Here is a 22,071-nt window from a genome sequence, read left to right on the forward strand (position 1 = left end):
AAAACTTACTTCCTGAAAAAGTAACCTTGAAGTTTCAAGGTTACTTTAAAGCTCCTTTTTATCTTTGGATCACACTCCACACACAAGAGGATGTGCTGGGACCAATTTCTAACATCATCATGATAAACCAATGCTACCAAATATGGATGCTCACGCTGTGAGAAGTTATTGATGGAAACCCATGCATAACCACCATGACCTGCATTGCTCCTGCCTGATTGCTTCAAGTTCCTGGAGCAGATAGGTCACTAGCTTTTTTTGAGATTTCGTTTTGAGAGCAATTGCACTCTTTGCTCAATTAGACTTATGCCATTGAACTGTATTATATTAAGCAAATTTACTGTGCACATTTCTTTTTTTTGGGAGGCATGTATGTTAAAGGTATTTATTTTGTGTACCAATTATTTTATTGATAAAATTATGAATTGAGAAATAACAGGAAATACAGTGACATGCAAGTCGAGCCTATACCCATATAGGGATACAAATGTTGATTGTAATACATGCACCAATAGCAAACAATACTTATATATCAGATTTAAGAGAGGTAGAAAAAAAAAGGGAGAGATGGATGAGAGAATAAGCTATAAAAGGAAGAAAATAAATAGAGGAAGGGAAGAAAGGAAAAAGAACAGAGAGAAAAAGAAGGGAAGACAGACGGAAACTACACAGTCGGGAAGAAAGAGAGGGAGGAGGGGTAGTGAATACAATCATGGTAATGAGGGAGAAGCAACAGTCTAAGAGAATTATGAGGTAAGGGGGGCATCTTGCAAACGTTTCTGGAGCAGTAAGGCCACTAGCATTTCAAGATTTCATTTACAAAGCAATTGCACTCCTTGCTCAATTAGACTTATGGCACTGAACTGTATTTATAGCAAGTTTACCGTTCAACATCAAGAATCAAAGTCCCTGCTCATACTTATTTCCTTAGGTAAACTCATGCCGCTTCTAATTCCAGTTCGCATTGTTCATGGGAAGACAGGATGATACATTTTTTTTTTCTTTAAGTAAAACTTTCCCAAGTTATCTGGTTAAAGGTAAGCATAATACTAAAATCCCATCTTCAAATCACTTTCTATGCCATTGGATCTGTTAAGTACTCTTTAAGAGTACTTCAAAAATACGCCCTCTCCCGAGCAATTTTCAGAATGTATTAAATTTAATTTTTCTATAACAGTTACGTAAATTAAATTATTAGAACAAAAACAAGAGGCAAATTGATCTAATCTGATTGACTCTATTCTACCTTAAACAGTGTGAGAAGCTGGCCTGGTTTTTGCTGTCCACTAATTAAAGTGGGCACCCTGTACCAGTCCAAACAACCCTTATTGATGATTAGGTTAAAGACAACCTTTATTGAAAGCTATCCTAGTGGTAGCTATGTAGAGCAGCCTTTAGGCTAAGTCTTGAAGAAATGTAAAGCAGCTTGGTTTTCCAGATTATAACCTCTTGAATGACCAAATGAAAAGAGAACCACACAAGGTATATATAAAATATATGTATTTATTTCTAAACACTCTCTACTAATCTCTTTATTAGATTAGAGCACAGAAAATACAATATTAAAGCACTAGAACAACAGTAAATAGCACAATATACAATGGGCCCCAGGGGGAGACCAAACCATATATTAAGAAAGTGGTATAAGAACCACGACTTGACTAGACACAGTGCCTAGAGTACATAGAATCACTGGGACCCCAAGGAACCACCCAATGTGTCACTACACAGGAGACCCACGGGGGCCACGTGCAGTGTGAGAACACAGAATACAGCCGCGAGCTCCGTACAATCCTATGGGAAAGTCACGGTTGGAAATTTAAAGATTAAGGACACCTAGGAGAGGACTTGGAGCAAACCCTTGGACACTTAGAAGGTTCTAAGGCCAGCACCCATGTGAGCACCGGAGTACTCGTAATACCCAACCCAGGGAAGCCGGGTGCATAGGTTTCAAATGGTGTCTGGAATCTTCAGCGTTTTCAATGGAGAGTGTCCGGTGTGATCCAAGCCTGGATCGGAGATATGAAGAACCTGAAAGCAGAGGAGACAGAGTCTGGGTCACTTCAGGGTGACCAGGGGCATGGTAGACCAATGCCCACCAAAGTCGGGCGTTTCAGGTGCGAAGAGGTGAAGCTTGACTCCACTGCCACGGGGACCAGGACACGACGGCCACAGTCCGCAGGTGAGCTGTCCCACGAAGGATGTCGAGTGCTGGGGGGTCGGTGTCCGGATTGGAGACCAACAAGCCTTGGCAAGGGCAACCCACGCGGTGAGAGTGAAACAGCTTCAGTGTGGACCAGCAAGGTCCTGTGGACTCCCCAAGCGATGGAGAGTCAGGGCACGTCTGAAGCAACCAGGTAAGCCAGTTGAAAGTTAAGTATCCTTCTCAGGGACCCACAAGTTGACGGACAAGGGATCGCGAAGGGACCTCGAGAAGAATCACTAAATACCAGCCCACGGGACACCCGAGGAGTGTAGGTCAGTAATCTTCGATGGAATCACTGCTCGGGGTCTGAAGTAGCCCAAAGCACAGCCTCAGGGATCAACAAAAACCATATGCTGCTGCAAATGTGCACGGTGTCCAGGTGTTTGGGGTGTAACGGTCCCCACAAGGGCTTTGGATGTCAGGTTTGCTGATAGCTTGGAAACCCACCTCCTGTGTAGCAAAGTCTTCGGAGTCCTTAAGGAGCTGCGTAGTTGCAAACCGGACAGATGCGTCTTTGGTGCCTGCCTTGCAGGGGAGTAACTCCTTTACTCCAAGGGAGATTCTTCACTCGTCCAACGTCATATAAATAGTAGAAGTTCTGGGATTCTGTAGCAGAGTTTCGTCCAGGTAAATCTAAAGTCCTGTAGCCAGGGGTTCCTACTTTATATCCAAGGAAGGGATGGAAGGGGTGGGACAAACTCTGGGGACCTACATATGGGACAGTCAGGACAGAGGGGTGGCTACACCCATGACCTTTGTCCAGTTTCGTGCCAGAGCAGGGGCTAATAGCCCCTGCAACCGGTTTGAGCTGGACTATGCACAGGGACACCAAATGTGCCCCCAGTGCTGACATCAAAGCACTCTTGGAGTGCACCCACCCAGCCCCAATACACTAAAGCCTGTCTGGGACGTGGTCACACCTCCTTGTGACAGGAAACCTATTGTGCAGCCTCCTCTGCCGGAGTTTCGTCCAGCAGCAGGCGGGCAGACTCGTGTCTGTGGCTGACAGCATCCATTTTGAGATGCCAGGGTTCTGTGAAGCTGGTACCGGTTAAGTCATATTTCTCCCTCTAGTAGGGTGGAATCATACCTACCCCGCCAGTTACTGGCGGGGAGGTATGATTACAAGGTGTTTGACACCAAACACGGCATGTTTCCATGCAGCTATTCCATAGTTGGCAGTTGCAGCGAGATTACAATGTACTTAAGAGTATACAGTTTGGCTGCATCACAAACCACCCCGGAATAGAGGTTACGAAGGTTGCAGAGGGGCTCTGCTCATGCATGGGCACCCTCTCACATAAAACCCAGCAGCCTTGATAGGGGTGACTGATAGGTTTATATGTGCAGTGATATGGATAGACATAGTGAACCTATATCTAAGTAAGGGGTTCATGCACCACCTTACACAGGCTGCTGTAGCAGACCTGTGGTGTCATTTTGCATGGTCTCCCAGGGGTGGCATAATACAGGCTGCAGCCCGAGAGCCCTCTGAGGTACCTATGACCTGGGTATATAGGATACCACATACTAGGGACTTATAAGGGTACCCCAGAATCCAATCTGTGGTGTACCTAAAGTACATGCAATAAATTTAGAGAGTAAGCAGCTAGGCTGGGGTCCTGGTTAGCAGGATCCCAGCCAGACTAAAGTCGAAAAACAGTGAAGCATCAGCAAAAAAGTGGGGGTAACTATAAGAAGCAGAGCCTACTTGCCTACAAACAGTGTTAGCCTTATGCACATACAGGTAATGGTTCTCTCACTGTAATCCATTTGGTTCATATGGAAAATGGATTCATGTTACTAATGTGATAGGAGTTGAGCAGGTGACTGAGCATGTCATTCTTGAGGACTAGACTGAATGTAAGGGATATGGTAACATAAATGGGACAGTCGAGGTGTAAAGAAGTAAGGGGTAGCAACTGAGGAATGGAGAGTGAGAAAGAGCAGGGACTAAAGAGTGCGGGGCAAGGGTGGTTTATTGAACGCAGTAAATGGTCCAGGTCTATCTCTTTAATTGTGGTGGAGGAAGAGGTTATCCGTCTACAAAAGAGGCTGAGAAGGGTAAAGGAGGGAAGGGCATCTAGGTCAAAACACTCCCAAAGGTCAGTACCTCAGAAGCAACATACGCGTCATGTTGACTATGGAGAAATAAAGCACTAAGAGGAATACCTTGCACGTTTGTGGTCTGTACCAGATTTGTCTACTGAAGGATATAGTAGCACAGGACTGTTGGTGATATATATATATATATATATATTACCTACTGGCGGTCGCCAGTAGGTAGTTATAGTTAGGACCACGTTTCCATAGGAAATCCGCAACATTCTATTTTGAATAACTTTGGCGCCGGTTGACGAATCCTCGCGAATTTTTCAAAATAGGTGGGGCGCTACGCTCCGCTCCTACCCTGAAAGTCTCGGGGGGATTCGTCAAGCGGGGGCTGAGATAAAAGGGGGGTCCCAAAACGCGTTTTTCCCATGCATTTTTCCATAGGACCTTTAGACACAGCTACAGCCCGAACGGCTGAACAGAATTACTTGAAATTTGGCAGAGAGGTAGTCCTCAGGTCAAGGAAGTGCCTTTTGTAGGTTTGGTGTAAATCTGTTCAGTAGATTCTGAGAAAATAGCCTTTAAATCAATATATATATCTGAGCCAGCTTACGGTGCGCTTACCGTACGCGTACGGTGGCGTGCGCGAGCGCGATTCTGATTGGCCCTTAGATCTTAGTAAACATTCGAATCGGTCGAAACCAGGAAGCGGCGGCCGCCATTTTCTCTCTCGCACTCTGACAGGGGGTTGAAAAACAAAGTGCAAATCATGTAAAGGGGCTGTTTACACAGCTCCCAAGCACCTAGCCATGTCGAGGGAGTCCCCAACGATCCCCCAAGTGAAAAAAGGCAATTTTAATTTTTTCGAAAATTTCGCCGATTACGCTTACCGTACGCGTACGGTAAGAAATAATAATAAAAAAAAAAAATATATATCTACATTCTCCCCACCCCGTGTGCAAAAGGTGCCCGAAGGGCACCTTTGTGTGCATGGTTCATCAGAGATAAACAAAACATATATTTTACCTGTCACAACGATGCTCATCATAGGACCTCCATGTGCGCACGGTGCGCGAAGCGCATCGTGCGTTCATGGCCCATCTAGCGTAACGTGGACACGCGGTGCGCGGAGCGCACCGCGTGCTCACTGTGCGCGCACGGTGCGCGAAGCGCACCGTGCGCGCACGGAACGAACTGCGTTAAGTGGGCGCGCACGCCACAAATGGCGTAAAGTAACTCAGCATTTAAAAAACCGTACAAATTCACTGAAAAAACCATAGGTTTCACACAGGTTATAGTTAGGAATTAGCATTTAAAAAACCTTGCAAATTCACTGAAAAAACCATAGGTTTCACACATGTTATAGTTAGCTGGACATTTTACTGATAAAAAACCAATGAAATTCCCCCGTTATAGTTACTGTAGGCAACTATAACTCACGCGACCGTAATCCTCTGCTGATGATATATGTGTCTTTATGAAAAAAAAAATATTTGTAATATATGTATAGCTAAAATTTAATGGAAGAAGACATGGGCAAATAAGTGTCTAAATACAGTATTAGCATCAGCAGAGGATTACGGTCGCGTGAGTTATAGTTGCCTACAGTAACTATAACGGGGGAATTTCATTGGTTTTTTATCAGTAAAATGTCCAGCTAACTATAACATTTGTGAAACCTATGGTTTTTTTCAGTGAATATATAATATATATATATATATATATATATATATATATATATATATATATATATATATATATATATATATATATATATATATATATATATATATATATATAATATGCTACTTACCAGTATGCATCTGTTCTTGGCATGTAGAGCTGCAGATCTACACACTTGTGCATAGATTGCCATCTGGTGTTGGGCCCGGATGTTTGAAGTTGTTTTTCCTCTTGGAAAGTCTTTGGAAGTCACGAGGTCGGTGACTCCTCCTTTGGATCGTATTGCGCATGGGCTTCGGCTCCATCCTCAGATTGTTTTTCGCCAGCAGGGAAAGATGGAGCGTAGTAATAACAGTGAAGATGCCCATGTGTGTTGTATCTAAATAAGATAAACTGGAACAGATAAAGGTAGCCGGGGAGGCGGGTGGGCGTGTGTAGATCTGCAGCTCTACATGCCAAGAACAGATGCATACTGGCAAGTAGCATATTCCGTTCGAGGCATATGAGCTGCAGATTACACACTTGTGCATAGATTATATAGCAGTACCTACCGTTAGCGGCGACCACTCGTATCTGTTGCAGTGGTTTGAAATAATGTTTTGAGTACAGCCTGGCCCACACTAGCCTGTTGCTTAGTTTGCACATCTACACAATAGTGTTTGGTGAAAGTGTGCGGTGTTGACCATGTAGCTGCTCTGCAGATATCATCTAATGGGATGTTCCCTAAAAATGCCATTGAAGCCCCTATTTTACATGTAGAGTGGGCTTTAGGGGGAACGGATAGCGTTCGTTTTGCTTTGTGGTAGCAAATCTGAATGCATTTGACAATCCACCTAGCTATCCCCGACTTGGAGATGGGGTTGCATTTGTGTGGTGGTGAGAAAGAGATAAACAGTTGTTTGGTCTTACGGAAGGGTTGTGTTCTCTCTATATAGTAGAGTAAGGCTCGTTTGACATCTAATGTGTGAAGAGCTCTTTCTGCAATGGTCTGTGGTTGCGAGAAGAATACTGGTAGTTCCACCGATTGGTTTAGGTGAAAGGGAGAAATGACTTTAGGGAGGAATTTTGGGTTGGTACGGAGAACAACCTTGTTATGGTGCATTTGGAGAAAAGGTTCTTGAATGGTAAGTGCTTGTATCTCACTGACCCTTCTGAGGGAAGTGATGGCTACAAGAAAAGCGGTTTTCCATGTTAGGAATTGAAGTTCACATTTGTGTAGTGGTTCGAAGGGAGGCCCCATTAGTCTGGTGAGAACGATATTTAGGTTCCACACAGGTGAGGGTGGCACTCTGGGGGGAATTATTCTTTTAAGGCCTTCCATGAAAGCTTTAATGGCAGGTACTCTAAAGAGTGATAGATGTTGCCTGTTTTGTAGATAAGCTGCTATGGCTGCAAGGTGCAGTCTAATGGAGGTATAGGCTAGATTGCATCTTTGTAGGTGCAGTAAATAGCCTATGATGTGCTGAATGGGCACATCTAGGGGATTGATGGTATTGTTGTGACAATAGACAACAAAACGTTTCCACTTGGCGGCGTAGCACGCTCTAGTGGTGGGTCGTCTAGCTTCTTTGATGACATTCATGCAGTCAGGGGGAAGATTAAGGTAACCTAATTCTAGGATTTCAGGAGCCAGATTGCAAGGTTGAGCTGAGCTGGGTCTGGGTGCCTGATCTCTCCATGGTTCTGGGTTAAGAGGAGTGGAGAGAGGTGTAACTTGTGGTGCTGTACTACAGAGAGTTCCATCAGTGTGGTGTACCACGGTTGTCTGGCCCAAGTTGGAGCTACTAGGATTAGTGTGAGGGAGTGTTGTTGTAGTTTGCTCGCCACTAATGGAATGAGTGGGAGAGGCGGAAAAGCGTATGCAAATTTGCCTGACCAGTTCATCCATATCGCATTGCCTTTGGACAATGGGTGTGGGTATCTGGCGGCGAAGCTTGGGCATTTGGTGTTTTCGTGGGAGGCGAAGAGGTCCATCTGTGGATGCGCCCACAATTGAAAGTATGGTTGAAGAACTCGTGGGTCGAGTTCCCACTTGTGGAGTTGTTGTGTCTGTCTGCAGAGCAGATCTGCCACAGTGTTCTGGACTCCTGGGACATGTTGGGCTAGGAGAAAGATTTTCTGGGGTATGGCCCATCTCCATATGCTCTGTGCTAGCTGAGAGAGCTGTGGAGAGTGTGTGCTGCCTTGTTTTTGTATATAGTACATGGCTGTCATGTTGTCTGTGTAGACTAGGACTGCCTTGCCTGAAATCTGTGTTTGAAAAGATTTTATGGCTAAGAAGATGGCTAGTAACTCCAGATGGTTGAGGTGTCCACCTGCCCTGCATGGTGTGATGTAATAGGTAAGCTCCCCAGCCGGAGAGCGATGCGTCTGTTGTCAGTACTATCTGAGGAACCGGGTCCAGGAACGGTCGACCTTTGGAAAGGTTTTTGGTGGTCCACCACTGCAGAGAGCGATGGGTAAGACCGTCTACCAACACCAGATCTGTTAATTGACCCTGGGCCTGGTTCCATTGGCGCGCTAAGCACTCTTGGGGAGGACGCATCTACAGTCTTGCGTAAGGTACTGTGAATATGCAAGAGGCTATCATCCAGATTAGTTGCATAAACACTCAAGCGTTGTGTTGGGAGTGTTGTGTCGTAAATTTTGCGCGTAGAGCCTGAATGCTTGTAATCCTGGCCGGACTGGGGTAGACTAGCGCTCTTGAGGTCTCTATGGTGGCACAGAGGTATTGTTTTACGTGGGACGGTTGCAGATGGGACTTTGTGTGGTTTACTGTGAAGCCCTGTTCGTGAAGTAGCTGGATAGTGGCGTGCATGTGTTGCACACTGGTTGTATGAGCTGGCTTTTATCAGTCAGTCGTCTAGGTATGGAAAGACATGGATGTGTTGTCTCCGCAGGTGTGCAGCCACTACTGCTAGGCACTTGGTGAATACTCGTGGTGCTGTTGTGACTCCAAATGGGAGTACTTTGAATTGGTAGTGTTGGCCGTCCACTACAAAGCTGAGGAACTTCCTGTGAGCGTTATGCACAGGAATGTGGAAATAGGCGTCTTTTAGGTCTAAAGTGGTCAGGAAATCGTTGTGGGAAAGCAGTGGGAGTACCTGCTGAAGTGTTACCATGTGAAAATGGTCTGAATGTATGTATCTGTTTAGGGGCCTGAGGGCTAGGATGGGCCGTAGAGTCTCGTCCCTTTTTGGTATGAGAAAATATAGGGAGTAGACCCCCATATTTTGTTGGTTGGTAGGAACCTGTTCTATCGCCCCTTTTTGTAGGAGGGAGATTACCTCCTGCTTTAGTAGTGTCAGATGTTCCTGTGACACTGGGCGTTGTCTGGGCGGAATGTTTGGGGGAGTAGATATTAGTTCTAGGCAGTAGCCTGACCAAATTATTTGTGATACCCATTTGTCTGAGATGATGGTAGTCCAGACAGAAAAGAAATTTTGGAATCTGCCCCCGACCGGAGTGGGATGATCTGGGGGGAGTGGAGGGGAGTCATTGGGTAGGTACGGAGGCAGAGCGGGCGGTGTTTGTCTTGCCTCTGCCTTTATTATTGTTGCCTCTGTATCTGCCTCTTTGGTAACCCCTGGTAAAGGTGGATTGGGTAGGGGCCTTATATGAAGTGGAAGCAGTGTCAGAGGAGTAGCCTCTGGATGTGCTCCGAAAGGAACAGTGGCGAAAGGAGCGCCTGGGAGTGTGTGATTGTAAGGCTCCCATGGACTTCGCCGTATCGGTGTCTTTTTTCATCTTTTCTAGGGCCTCATCCACTTTTGGGCCGAACAGATGTTCCTGGTCAAAGGGGTGGTTGAGGATGGAAGCTTGTACTTCTGGTTTAAAACCTGAGATCCTTAGCCAGGCGTGGCGACGGAGGAGGATGCTGGTATTAATGGCTCTAGAGGCGGTGTCAGCTGCATCTAGGGCACAACGAATGGAGGTATTGGTGATAGTTTTGCCCTCTTGAATTAACTCGTTTTCCCTATTCTTATATTTGTCAGGGAGGTGTTGCATTATGGCTTCTAGTTCGTCATAATGGGCCCGGTTGTATCTTGCTAGTAGTACTTGTGTATTAGCGATACGCCATATGTTGGCAGCTTGTGATGCAGTGTGCTTGCCGGATGCATCCAATAGTTTTGACTCTTTGTCAGGTGGTGGTGCTTCACCTGACGCTTGGGAGTTGGCCCTCTTACGTGCTGTAGACACTACCAGTGAATCTAGTGGTGCCGGCCCTCTGATGTAGGAGGGATCTGTTGGGGCGGATTTATATTTTTTGTCAATTTGCGGGTTAATGACCCTGGCTCTTACTAGGTCTTTAAAGATTTCTGGCGCGTGTTTAATAACTCCTTTGAGCATGGGCAGTATGGAGGTGGCCCTATGGTTAGTGTCAAACGTATTGAGAAGGAAGTCCTCCTCCACGGGGTCAGTATGGAGATCCACCCCGTGATAGTGTGCAGCCCTCTGTAGTAAGTGGTTGAACTCTAATGAGTCTTCTGGTGGGGATGGTCTCGAAGGGTAGAGATCATCTTGTGAGACGTTAGGAATGTCCGGGATGTTATAGTCGTCCCATGGGTCTGGGGAGCCTGTGGGAGTGGGGTCCCTTGTAGGTAGGTCATGGGGCACGTCCCCTATGTCATCATAGACATTATCATTATCATCATCCGGAGAGGGTGTTGGGGAATGATGAGGCGGGGGCGGAGAAGGAGGAGGTGGAGAAAGTAGAGGAGGTGTAGGAGGTGGTGAAGGCATTCTGAAAGGGGAGGTAGAAGAGTCCTTCCTCTTTGGAGGTGGAGCTGGGGCAGGTTTTTCCAGCTGTCTCTTTTTGATGCTGAGCATTAAATGTCCGGTTTTGGGGTCCTTGATCAATGTCTTTTGCAATGGATCAGGTGTAAAGAGTTCTTCGGAGGGTGGTTTGTCCGTCGGCGCCGAAGGCATCGGGGCCGGTGGTTTCTTGGTCTTAGAGTCTGTGCTAGTCCGCTGTTTTGAACTATGCGGCCTGGGAAGGGCTGTCTGTTCATTCGGTGCAGAGATGGTTTTCGGCTTCGAAATATCGGTGTCGGTGGCCTTGTGTTTTTTGCTCGGTTCCGGGAATAGTGTCGGTACTGAGGGAGTGGAGCTGGTTTTCGGCGCCGAGTGTTTTGGTATGGAGCTCGGTGCCGAGGAGGAGGCCATTTTCTTTTTCGGCGTCGGTGCGGAGGAGTGTTTCTCGGCACCGACGGTGGGCTGGCTCGAGCCCGAGCCGCCGGAAGGCTTGATCGGCTTCTTTACCGGTCCCGAAGGTGCGGTGCGGGAAGCAATGTCTTTGGTCTTACCTAGGCCCGAAGGCGTGACCGAAGCCTTTTTCGGTGCTGACGAGGGTGTGGGCGGGGGGCGTGGGGGGTAGTTCAGTACTCACGACCCACTGTGCCGGAGTGATGTCCTCCACATCTGAATCGTCGGCTTCGGAGGCGCTGACGAGGCCCTCGTCGGTGTGGTGTTCTTCTGGAGCGTCAACGCCTTCTCCGAAGATGTCATCTGGAATCGCCGTTGACGAGTGTGCCATGGTTCTTTGTGCCTTCCAAAGACTTTCCAAGAGGAAAAACAACTGCAAACATCCGGGCCCAACACCAGATGGCGACCTATGCACAAATGTGTAATCTGCAGCTCATATGCCTCGAACATATATATATATATCATCCTATAAAAACATCTATATTTGCTTACCCTTGCAGATCCATTCAGAGCAAATTGATCACAGAGTCACACAAGGGGCCCTAGAGAACATGCCCTAAGCACCCTTTATCTCCAAGTCCATCAGCTCACCAATGTTCTTCCCTTCTCTGTTAGGGCCTTTCAGCTGATCAGGGGCGGACTCTTCTATTGTCTAATGGCAGGGACATCTACCTTGTGTGATGTTGATGCATAGTCCAAGGAGGGAAAACCTCAACTCTCCCCTTTTCTTCATTCCCCATCCTCATTTTAGGTCCTCCTTTTTCGAAAAGCAGTCTCTTTTCTTACAGTTAGTGGCCACACCATCTTTTTCTGATTTGTTGTTTCCCTATTGGGTAGTGTTGATAGTGGCACATGCCTAATGCAGGTTACAAACCACAGCAATGAGATAACAGTCAAGGTTATTTTTAGTGTAAAGCATTAAAAGTTTCACAAGGCCTTCTGTCTGACCTTTCTGGTTCCATTTTGGGCATCTGCTTTGGTGTTACCTGACCTAGGTTGTGTTCTGCCGCTGCCCAGGGAACACATATCCCCTGTGCTCTCTATGTACACTGAAATATCCCATCTCATAATAACCTTACCAGACATCCACTCTGCTCTACTCTGAATCCCCAAAACACACCCACACTCCACTTCCTCCTCTTGCACTTGTTGAAGGTGTATGTAGGCCCTAACTTGCAGTGTGAATTCTTTTCATTCCGGAATATGGTTTCAGTGTTTGGTCTACACCACAGCCTGCAATGCAGCTAAGAGATAGTTGCTATGCATTTTCTTACAGGTCCACTTGGCGGAAGAGACAAGTGCAAAGTTCAACTGAAAAAAGCAGAAGAAACAAAATGAGGACCCGATCCTTGTTCAGTACTAGTTCCCTAGAATGTTCGGACTAATTTTGCTTGTGGATGGATGGCAGTGGATGTTCCATTGCCCTATAAAATTTGTTACAGAAAGATCACATTTGACCCTTGTCAAGGTCCCAATTTTTTAAGATTTCAAACATCTCTACCAGAGAATTGTGCAGGAAGCGAAAACAATCTAGAACAACATTATTATGACATCCAGAATCACCGTTAGTCCTGTCAAACTGGTGTAAGACGTGGACAAAATTGCAACAGAAGCTTCGTAAGTGGGTTTCTACTCAGGAATAGGTACAGTTTGACTTATCCAAAACCGGGTTATTGGAAAGCCCCGAAAATCACATTTCAAAATGGCAGCATGTAAATATATAATAAGGCATATTAGGATGTTTTAACTAGTGTTAGTGACACAAATGTGACTTTTTAAATATATACTGATATACTTAAATAATAGCTACACCTTTGACTGTTAACTTATTTTTCCTTTCCTCACAAGATATGTCTACCCTTGAACAGTAATGTCCTATTTGTAAAGGGAGACTGGATGATGGACAAAAGATTGCGATGTTGGCTGAAAAAGGAGCTGAGGGCATCAACAAGGCCAGTTGAAACCATGGAAGTGATGTTAAGAATTGAGAGGCAAGTACAGCATCTATTGCAAAGAGAAGTGCTCGAATAGCTACTATTAAGAAGTCTCAGGGACACAAAGACTTAATCTGCAGCTTCCTTGAACACCACTGCTGGTAGTTCAAACCTGCCTTGATGTGCCAAATCTAGATATGGGCCCTAGGAGGTTGTTGGTGCTGTAAAGAACTACAAGAAACTGAAGAAATCTACAAAATCAACACTTCCCCATTCTCCTCGGTTGAATTTTCGAACGCAGCACCACCGCGTGGGAGAAATTTCCGACACACAGCCACGTGCAGCCAAAGAAATCCACATAGCGCCTGCCAACAGTTTAAAGAATCGCCATGCGCCAAGTCCTGCACACTGGTCTTCGAAGTCTGAGACCACTGCCCGTAGCTACACCTTTAATTGCCAACTTATTTTTCCTTTCCTCACAAGATATGTCTACCCTTGAACAGCAATGTCCTATTTGTAAAAGGAGACTTCATGATGGACAAAAGATTGCGATGTTGGCTGAGGGCATCAACACGACCAGTTGAAACCGTGGAAGTGATATTGTTTCAAGTTCTGGAAGCAGAGTTCATATGGAAGAAGTTTACTGATAAATATATTGAAGTTAAGAATTGAGAGGCAAGTACAGCATCTATTGGAAAGAGAAGTGCTCGAATAGCTGCTATTAAGAAGTCTCAGGGACACTAAGACTTAATCTGCAGCTTCCTTCAACTCCACTGCTGGTAGTTCAAACCTGCCTTGATGAGTAAAATCCAGATCTGGGCCCTAGGAGTTTGTTGGTGCTGTAAAGAACTACAAGAAACTGAAGACATCTGCAAAATCAACACTTGGCCATTCTCGCGGTTGAATTTTCTGACGAAGCACCACCGCGTGGGAGAAATTTCCGACACACAGCCACGTGCAGCCAAAGAACTCAACATAGCGCCTGCCAACGGTTTAAAGAATCGCCATGCGCCAAGTCCTAAGCACCGGTCTTCGAAGTCTGAGACCACTGCCCGACTCCGACAGCAGGCCCTGCTGTGCGGCTAAAAGAAACTATGCACCATGGGACCGCGGCTTGTGAAATTGATGCAGCACCTATTTACCGCTGCTACATTGACCTCCTGCGCACCTGTGCACCATGCATCTCCGACGCAGCACCCGCAGACCAGAACCATGTTGGAATCGATGCATCACTTCTCCCTACAGTACAGATTCGAAACATCACTTCTCCTGCGTGCAGCAGAACTGTTGCATCGCCTCCTCAGGAACTGATGCATTGCTGTGTTTTCCGATGCTTCTCTCCTCTGCGGCTGTTTTGTCTTGTGGATTCTGACGCATTTGAGGTACCTTGAGTAGAAATCACGCATCCATAGATTTCTATGGACTGAATTCCTTGAAACATTTTAAAAGTCATATTTTGAACTGTATATGTTCGATTTTTGTCATTTCAGTCTTGTTTGGTTTAGATGAAGATACTTTATTTTTCTAAACTGGTGTGGTGTCCATTTGTAGTGTTCTCACTGTGTTTGTTTTGTGCAAATACTTCACACATTGCCTCTGAGATAAGCCTTTCTGCTCGTCCAAAGCTACCAAGGGGGTGAGCAGGGGGTTATCTAGGTGTGTAACTTCGTTATCTTGACTAGAAGGAAGGGTCCCAACTTGGACAGTGTGCAAGCAACTGCCAACTAGAGACCCCCATTTCTAACACTACTAAATATGAAGACAGCAGCAGTGATGCAGATGATAAGACTTGTTTTTTGTTATGTTATTGCATTTTGGGTTATCATGTTTTTGGGTTATCTGATGCAATTGGTTCTTCATATGTAATCGTTTAGGTTTTCTTAAAAAGCTTATCACATGTATTATTGCTATTCTGAAGTATACTGCATGTAAAGTCATTTTTTACATCTTTTTTATTTTTATGGATAAAATGAAAAACAATCCATTCTGGCATGGCTACCATTTTTAAATGTGATTTTCGGGGCTTTGTCAAATGGTAAATATTTCTGAGTATAAACCACGTAAAACACTTCTGTTGCAATTTTTCCCAGGTTTGAGGGTTATTTTTCGTAGTTTGACTGGACTACAGCTGAAAGGTAGAGAGACCGAATCAAATTGTTTTTTTTAAAAAAATACTCTTTTTTGTACATTTTCTTAAGTGGACGTCGCAGTACAGTAAGAATAGACAAGAAAAAAAAGAAACCTTCCAGCCCACCCATGATTCAAATCACAACCAAATTTATCATAGCACAAAGAAGGCAATAAACATGTATATAAGCCAATACATGACTCCGTTGAGTCTAGTGCATATTGAATTCTCAAATTCAAAGCATCCTCCGTCTTTACATTTTCCATAGCAGCTTCACCCACTCATTAGATCTCTACTCTTTGATCTCATTTATCCACCTGCTCAACGGAGCCCAGATTTCCATGCCTCTTTTCCAAGCTCTGCATCCTCTCTGTTCAGATTTCCCATCCATGCACCACCAAAAATCTATCCAACCATTGACGCCCAGTTGGTGGCTCAGGGTTCAGCCAATATGAGGCCAAACAGAGTCTTAGTACAGTCATGGCAATAAATAAAAATACCTGGGTATGCAATGGCACTTCCATATCACTCACCCCTAAGACCATCAGCTGGGGAGATAGAGCTACCTGAAATACCAACTGCTCTTCCAGCATCCTACCAATGTCTCTTTTAAGAGTATCGAGCTTGGCGGAGTTTGCAAGCATGTGAACAAGGTCGGCTGCAAAGCAGCCACATCGAGGGCAGTGTAAACCGGCAGATCCCCCCCCACTTAACAATCTTAGCTGGGGTGGGTAATGTATAGATTAAACCAAGCTTTAAAACACTGCATCTGTAAGATGGCCGCAATAAATGATCTCCGAGCTAAATATAGCGAGTCGTCACATTCCCCAATCCCAACTTGTAAAAGGCCATGCCAGTGATCCATACGTTTAGTGAGATCGTCCACCGAATTAAATTGATTTCTATTCGCCTTTTTCTTATTTTAGAATCATCTGTGAACATTGATGGCACCCAACTAGTGTGACGCAGGTAGAACTGACTATTTCCTCCTGCTTCTCCTTTGAGACTTTCTTTATAATCTCTTCTGAATTGGCTTGCATGTATTGCTCTCATCTCATGTAGGCTCAAAACCTTTTAGATTGATCAGCTAGCAGCAATTGGTTTATGCTTGCTGAAAATCGACCACATACACTACTTTAGCAAATACACAGCGTTTGCCAGGAAACATTAACTCTTCTCTTGCTGAAAATACACAAATGTTACCTCAAAATATCAACATTTTATTCAGTGGCTACAGACAGTCACAAAAGGAAAAGCTGTGAAAATGACCAAAGGTGGTTGGGGTACTACACCATGGCTTCCACCATCTCTTTATCACAGCCTTGCACTGACACAGCCAGTCACAATGTTTCTTAAAATAAACTATGTGCCAACCAATCACCAATGCTGCCCTTGATTAAACTGCATCATTAGCTAAAGAAGCAAGATGCCGACTTCATCCTAGGGAACTATTAACTCAACAAAACAATACCATAAAGACTGGGACAATGGCAGATACAAAGACCTACAAATGATAAGTGACTGAAAAAGACTATGGAAATGGCACATTAAGGGAAATTTTCTAAGTTGTCATACTGAGGCAAGCACAGAAAAGCAAAATGTGCACAAAATAGGTCTTTACAGACGTTGACTAATTACAATTGGACCCAAGTTACTAACAGATAATATGGCCGTTGTGGTAAGGTTAGGTTAGAGGAAAAAAAGAAACTTTGAGGTGAAGCATGCACTAGATGTACTGGAATGAAACCGGGTGGTCTACAAACTGATGCACCCAGACTATTTTTCTACAAATTTACTAAGACCAGAAATACTGGATGTAGAAGACCATCGTTGCCACAAATACCTCTGTATGGGATTTTAAAAGATTGCTCCTCATTAATAGATATTCCAGCCTGCCTATTAACAGGTATCTCCAAAACAACCAAGTGTTCAAGTGCTGATTGGCACGTTCTGAAAATGACTAAGTAACAGTAGCGTTGTTCTGAGACAATATCAACTGAAATAGTTATCGAAAAAATAGTAGATGTGTGAAACTTTGCTGTCCAACAACTGAACATAAATACTGCATTCCAACAAGTCTGTGAATGTTACACTTACACACTATAGTGTATGTTACATATAACTTGTGCTGCAAATAATCTGGGTTTTAATCATCTGCCTCCAAAACGAGACTCCTCATCTTGTTAATGTACATTTCATGTACTTATTTATACTTGGACCCGCTAAGCTTAAGTTCCGTATTATGCTACAAAGAAGCATCATAAGAAGAGTAATTTCCAAGAAAATGGGGGATGCTGATGTTCAGAAAGTCCAACCAGTTTATGCTATGGCGATGGGTGGTGCTTTAGGATACGTTGGGGCCTAGTGAGAAGCATAGACAGTGCTGTATAGGTGCAACACTATCAGTTATGTAGGTCAATATAAATTTACAATGAGAACAATATCATTTTAAGACATTCTTACTTTCAGAGTTTATGGCAACAGATAACCCTTTAAGTCTGACTAGACTTTCCAGGATGCACGTACCACTTCTTGGTCCAGACGGGTCACCATGTCTTCCAGCTTTTGATGACCTTTCTTCAGATCCTCTTCTGTTCGCTTCAATGCATTCAGCTCTGCTTGTGCACGATCCATTTCTTCCTTCATCCTCCACCTCAGTTTATCACTGACTGCTGAAATGAGTGAAGCACGAATGGTATCTTCGCTGATGGTGCCATCACGGCTTGGACCTGTAAAAAAACACACACTTTGCCACTTGTTGTCAACTACTCATTTGAACACTTATTGCAAATTCTTCCTCTGAAAACATAGACAACCATTAATCACTGTCCTGTCAATCAGGCTATTTATTCCAGAACATTCACCCTGTGAGGGACTTCCGGATTGCGTGCTTGGGCTAAATTCTATTTCACAGACCAAATCGAAGAAAACATTAGAAAATACTTATCTGGGACAGTAACATATTCTGGTCTGCTTGCACACTATCTTCCTTTATGCCTACCTGGCAGACAATCTTTTTTTTATAAAGCTACCTTGTGCTACAACTGTTTCTTGCATAAAATTAAAAAGATGCAACATATGCAGCAAATCCTTAGAGAGAGAAAAACACTACATTGGGCCTTAAACTCCCAGGCTCACCCTACGATCACAGAGGCATTTGATTAGGCATTCGAGTGGCACTTTTTTTATTACTTCAATAAGGCAATAGATGCTTAAAGAAGGGCTCTAAAACCAGTCTTCCAGTAAGGATGCAAAAGCATTATAAATCAGGTAAGGATTTCCAAGGGAAAGGAAAATGTTACTTACCTTGTATGCATCTATTCGTATCATGTAGTATTTTCGGTTCACATGCTCTACATACTTGAGCCACCTGTGAGGGGCACGCAGTAAAAGCATAGAGCACAGGGCAAACGGAGAACATAATGTATTGAGGGCAGCTGTGGACAGAAGCAGGTTCACATTGGAATGGAGCAGGGTCTCCAGGACAATAAACACCAAAACTGGAAGACCATGACACATTAAGCACAATGAACCCCCACATAAGAACTCATTGAAAATCTGTTCCTGGAACATCAACGGGCTGAGAGACAAGACCTCTGACCCAGAACTGCTAGCCTATCTACAGAAATTTGATATAATTACGCTTCAGGAATCATGGAGCGAACTACCTACGGCTCTGCATGGCTATAATATGCTCCATTTACCGGCAACTAGAAATGCAAAATTTGGTCATAACAAGGGAGGTCTTGTTACATACACTTCCATAAACAGCATTTACGCAATAGAACCCCTACCATACAATCTAGCGCCACCAAATGAAATGCAAGTAAACCGAATCACCCTACAGGGGAAGACATGCAAAGAACATATAATACTTGTAAATCTCTACCTACACCCACGTGACACAAATAAAGGGAGCCAACAACTAAAGGAGGAGTTGGTGAAAATTATAACAGGAGAGAAGACAAACAATTGGATAATCACCGGAGACTTCAATTTAAACATGCTGAGGAGACGAGCTAACGACATCTATCCAGAGGAGGACCCATTTGCGTGGGAGGAAATGCCCCAAGACGTAAGCACAGTTGGAAGAACCACTAACACCTCGAAAAATCTACTATCGTTTCTAGAGCAACTGGGTGTACGTGCATTAAATGGCAGATTCCCGGGAGATCGCCCGCAAACAGCAACGTTCAATAACACTGCAACAAGGTCAACGATTGACTACACATTCTGCTCTTGCAGCATGTTTACTAAAATAAAAAACTTTTGCATTGGGAGTGAAGATTTTAGCGACCATCTACCCCAGGAAATCACGGTAGAAGAGCCATCACTATGGAAACTGTCCTTAGCAAAAACACTCTGCTCAGAATTTACCAACAATGAGAGAAGAGTAAAATGTAGTACTAAAGACCCTGAAGGTCTACTCTCTCGAGCGAAACAACTCTGGGAAGAAGGGAAGGCAGCCACCCCCGACATAATTGGATGCTGGGAGGCATTCACAAACGCCCTACGTAATAGCTATGGCGCTATAAAGGGTAACCCTCCAAACGGGAGTAACAAACAACAGCAAAATCCCCGCCCAGGCCCTACTATACGGAATAACATCAAATTAAAAAAGCTAAAAACACGGATAAACTTCACACTGCGGAGACTGAAGAAAGATCCTTCGGCACTGCAAGAGCTGAGGCAGTTGAAAGAGACTCGGAAAAAAATAATCTGGCAAAATAAAAAGGAAGAAGAAGAAACCCTTTGGGCCAAGCTTCTGTATGACATTAAGAACAACAACAGCGCCCAATTCTGGAAGAAAATGAATGCGGTATCTAATCCTCAAGGACAGTGTATCAGTTCTAACGTCACAGAAGAAGCTTGGACTACTTTCCTTGAACCACATTTTAATAAAAATCAGATCCCGCAAACTGGCTCAAATACTCCTACGTCCAGCATGGAAACCCAACCGTCCCAGCTGAATCTGATTACAGAAAATGTGCATAACTGTACAATTACAATAACAATCATACAAATTCACAAAAGAATCTTGAAGGGTAGACTTGAAGGAGCTCCTGGTCCTAATGGGATTCCGCCGATATTATTCAAACAAGACCCTGAATTTTGGGCTACTGCCCTAAAACCGGTTTTTGATAGAATTCTGCAGACGTCGATAATACCAACATCATGGAGAGGTTCAATAATCTCTCCTATCTATAAAAAAGGCAACAGGAATGATCCAAGGAGCTACCGATTGGTAGCTCTTTTGGACAATGACGCAAAATATTATGCCGGGGTGCTCCTCCAAGAATTAACAACATGGTCTACAGAAATTAAAGCAATTCCTTACAACCAAACCGGCTTCTGTGGAGACATGGGTACTGTTACCAACATCTCTGCCCTCTCACTAATGATGGACGCTGCACTTCTAATCAAACAACCTTTATACATCTGTTTTATCAACTACAGTTCAGCATTCGACCATATTAACAGAAACATTCTGTGGTAAAAACTAAAAAAGCTAGGTATTCCACCATTGCTATTAACACAATTAATCCTTCTGCACAGTAACACCTGGGTACAAGTAAAGCTGGGGGCAGGAGACCATCTATCAAAAAAGATGAATACAAGCTCTAGATTAAAACAAGGGTGTGTATTAGCCCCGACACTATTCAACTTATTTATGGCCGAGCTCTCAATCAAACTCAATGGAAGCAATGCGCATGCCCCGAAGTTGGGAGGTTGCCAGTTATCTAACCTCCTATATGCAGATGATTTAGTTCTCATCAGCCGGACACCCATAGGATTACAACGCCTGCTGGACATCACATCCCAATACTCAGAAAACAACAAATTAAGTATCAACCAAGACAAGACAAAAGTCATGTGTGTAAATTACCGAAAAATAAAAACAAAATACAACTGGCATCTGGCAAAAAACAAGCTTGAAGTCTTCCATGATTATAAATATCTGGGGGTTATGATAGACAGCAGAGGCAACTACAAAGCTCAGCTCGATGCAATAAAAAAGAGGGGGTTAATAACAGCAGTAGCTTTAAGAAACTTGAAGAATATTAAATGGCACCATCACAAGAGCACTGAGAATAATTTTTGGATTGCCTGGATTTACCTCTCCGGCACAAATGAGGCTGGAATTTGGGATACAAGGGCAGGAGTTAGCCAGAAAAGGAGCCTTTGTTAAAACCTGGTTCAAGATAAAAAAAAGGGCGCCCAGGAACGCTGAATTTTTACTTGTGGAGAGAAGTGGAAACAACAGGATCTTGCCCAGCCAGACATTACTTGAACACTGCACTGGACCAGCTGGGGCTACGGCAACTCTGGGCATTGCCCGGGACCATGGCTAGCTTCAAGAAAATTGTAAACAAGATAGTCAAAAAAGAGTCCATTTTACAAGATAAAGCGACCTTGATAAAACGCTCACACGGCTGGCTTACGATACAAACCTATAGGAAAGAGACTCCTCAAGCCTACCTCCTTTCTAACTTCTCTAGAACTATTAAAGAAAAGTTTTTGACATTTCGGCTAGGTCTATTACCGACGGCATACCATCTGCCTCCTTGGCTGCGCCCTCCTAAACCGGCAATGTGTCGTCTTTGTGGTAAAGGAGAGGAGGACATAGTTCACATCCTAACGATTTGCCGTGAGCTGATGCGAGAACGCCGGTTACTACTTAGGCCTATTTTTAATAAAAACCAATTACGGTCGTGCAGACAAGCGGTGCTTGCAAGCTTCTCTGGTGAAGACATTCAGCTAAGCTGTCGCCTAGTAAAGTTCTTATCTGTAGCTGACCTTCGTTTTAAAAATAAGTGTACTGCAACAGTGTTTTAGGTTTATTACCTCAAGCTTTTTAGCAC

General features: G+C 44.2%; 1 protein-coding gene across 1 annotated transcript in view; it reads right to left on the bottom strand.

Annotated features, from left to right (window-relative positions):
* The window catches only part of TSG101 (tumor susceptibility 101), a 225,373-nt gene that overhangs the window by 50,963 nt on the left and 152,339 nt on the right, over window positions 1-22,071 (bottom strand). Inside the window, exon 8 of the mRNA XM_085648060.1 lies at window positions 17,735-17,937. Within this exon, the coding sequence (XP_085504186.1) occupies window positions 17,735-17,937 (203 nt within the window). The remainder of the gene's footprint in view (window positions 1-17,734; window positions 17,938-22,071) is intronic.

This window comes from Triturus cristatus, chromosome 3_2 (assembly GCF_964204655.1).
Source record: "Triturus cristatus chromosome 3_2, aTriCri1.1, whole genome shotgun sequence".
In the NCBI taxonomy this organism is placed as follows: Eukaryota; Metazoa; Chordata; class Amphibia; order Caudata; family Salamandridae; genus Triturus; species Triturus cristatus.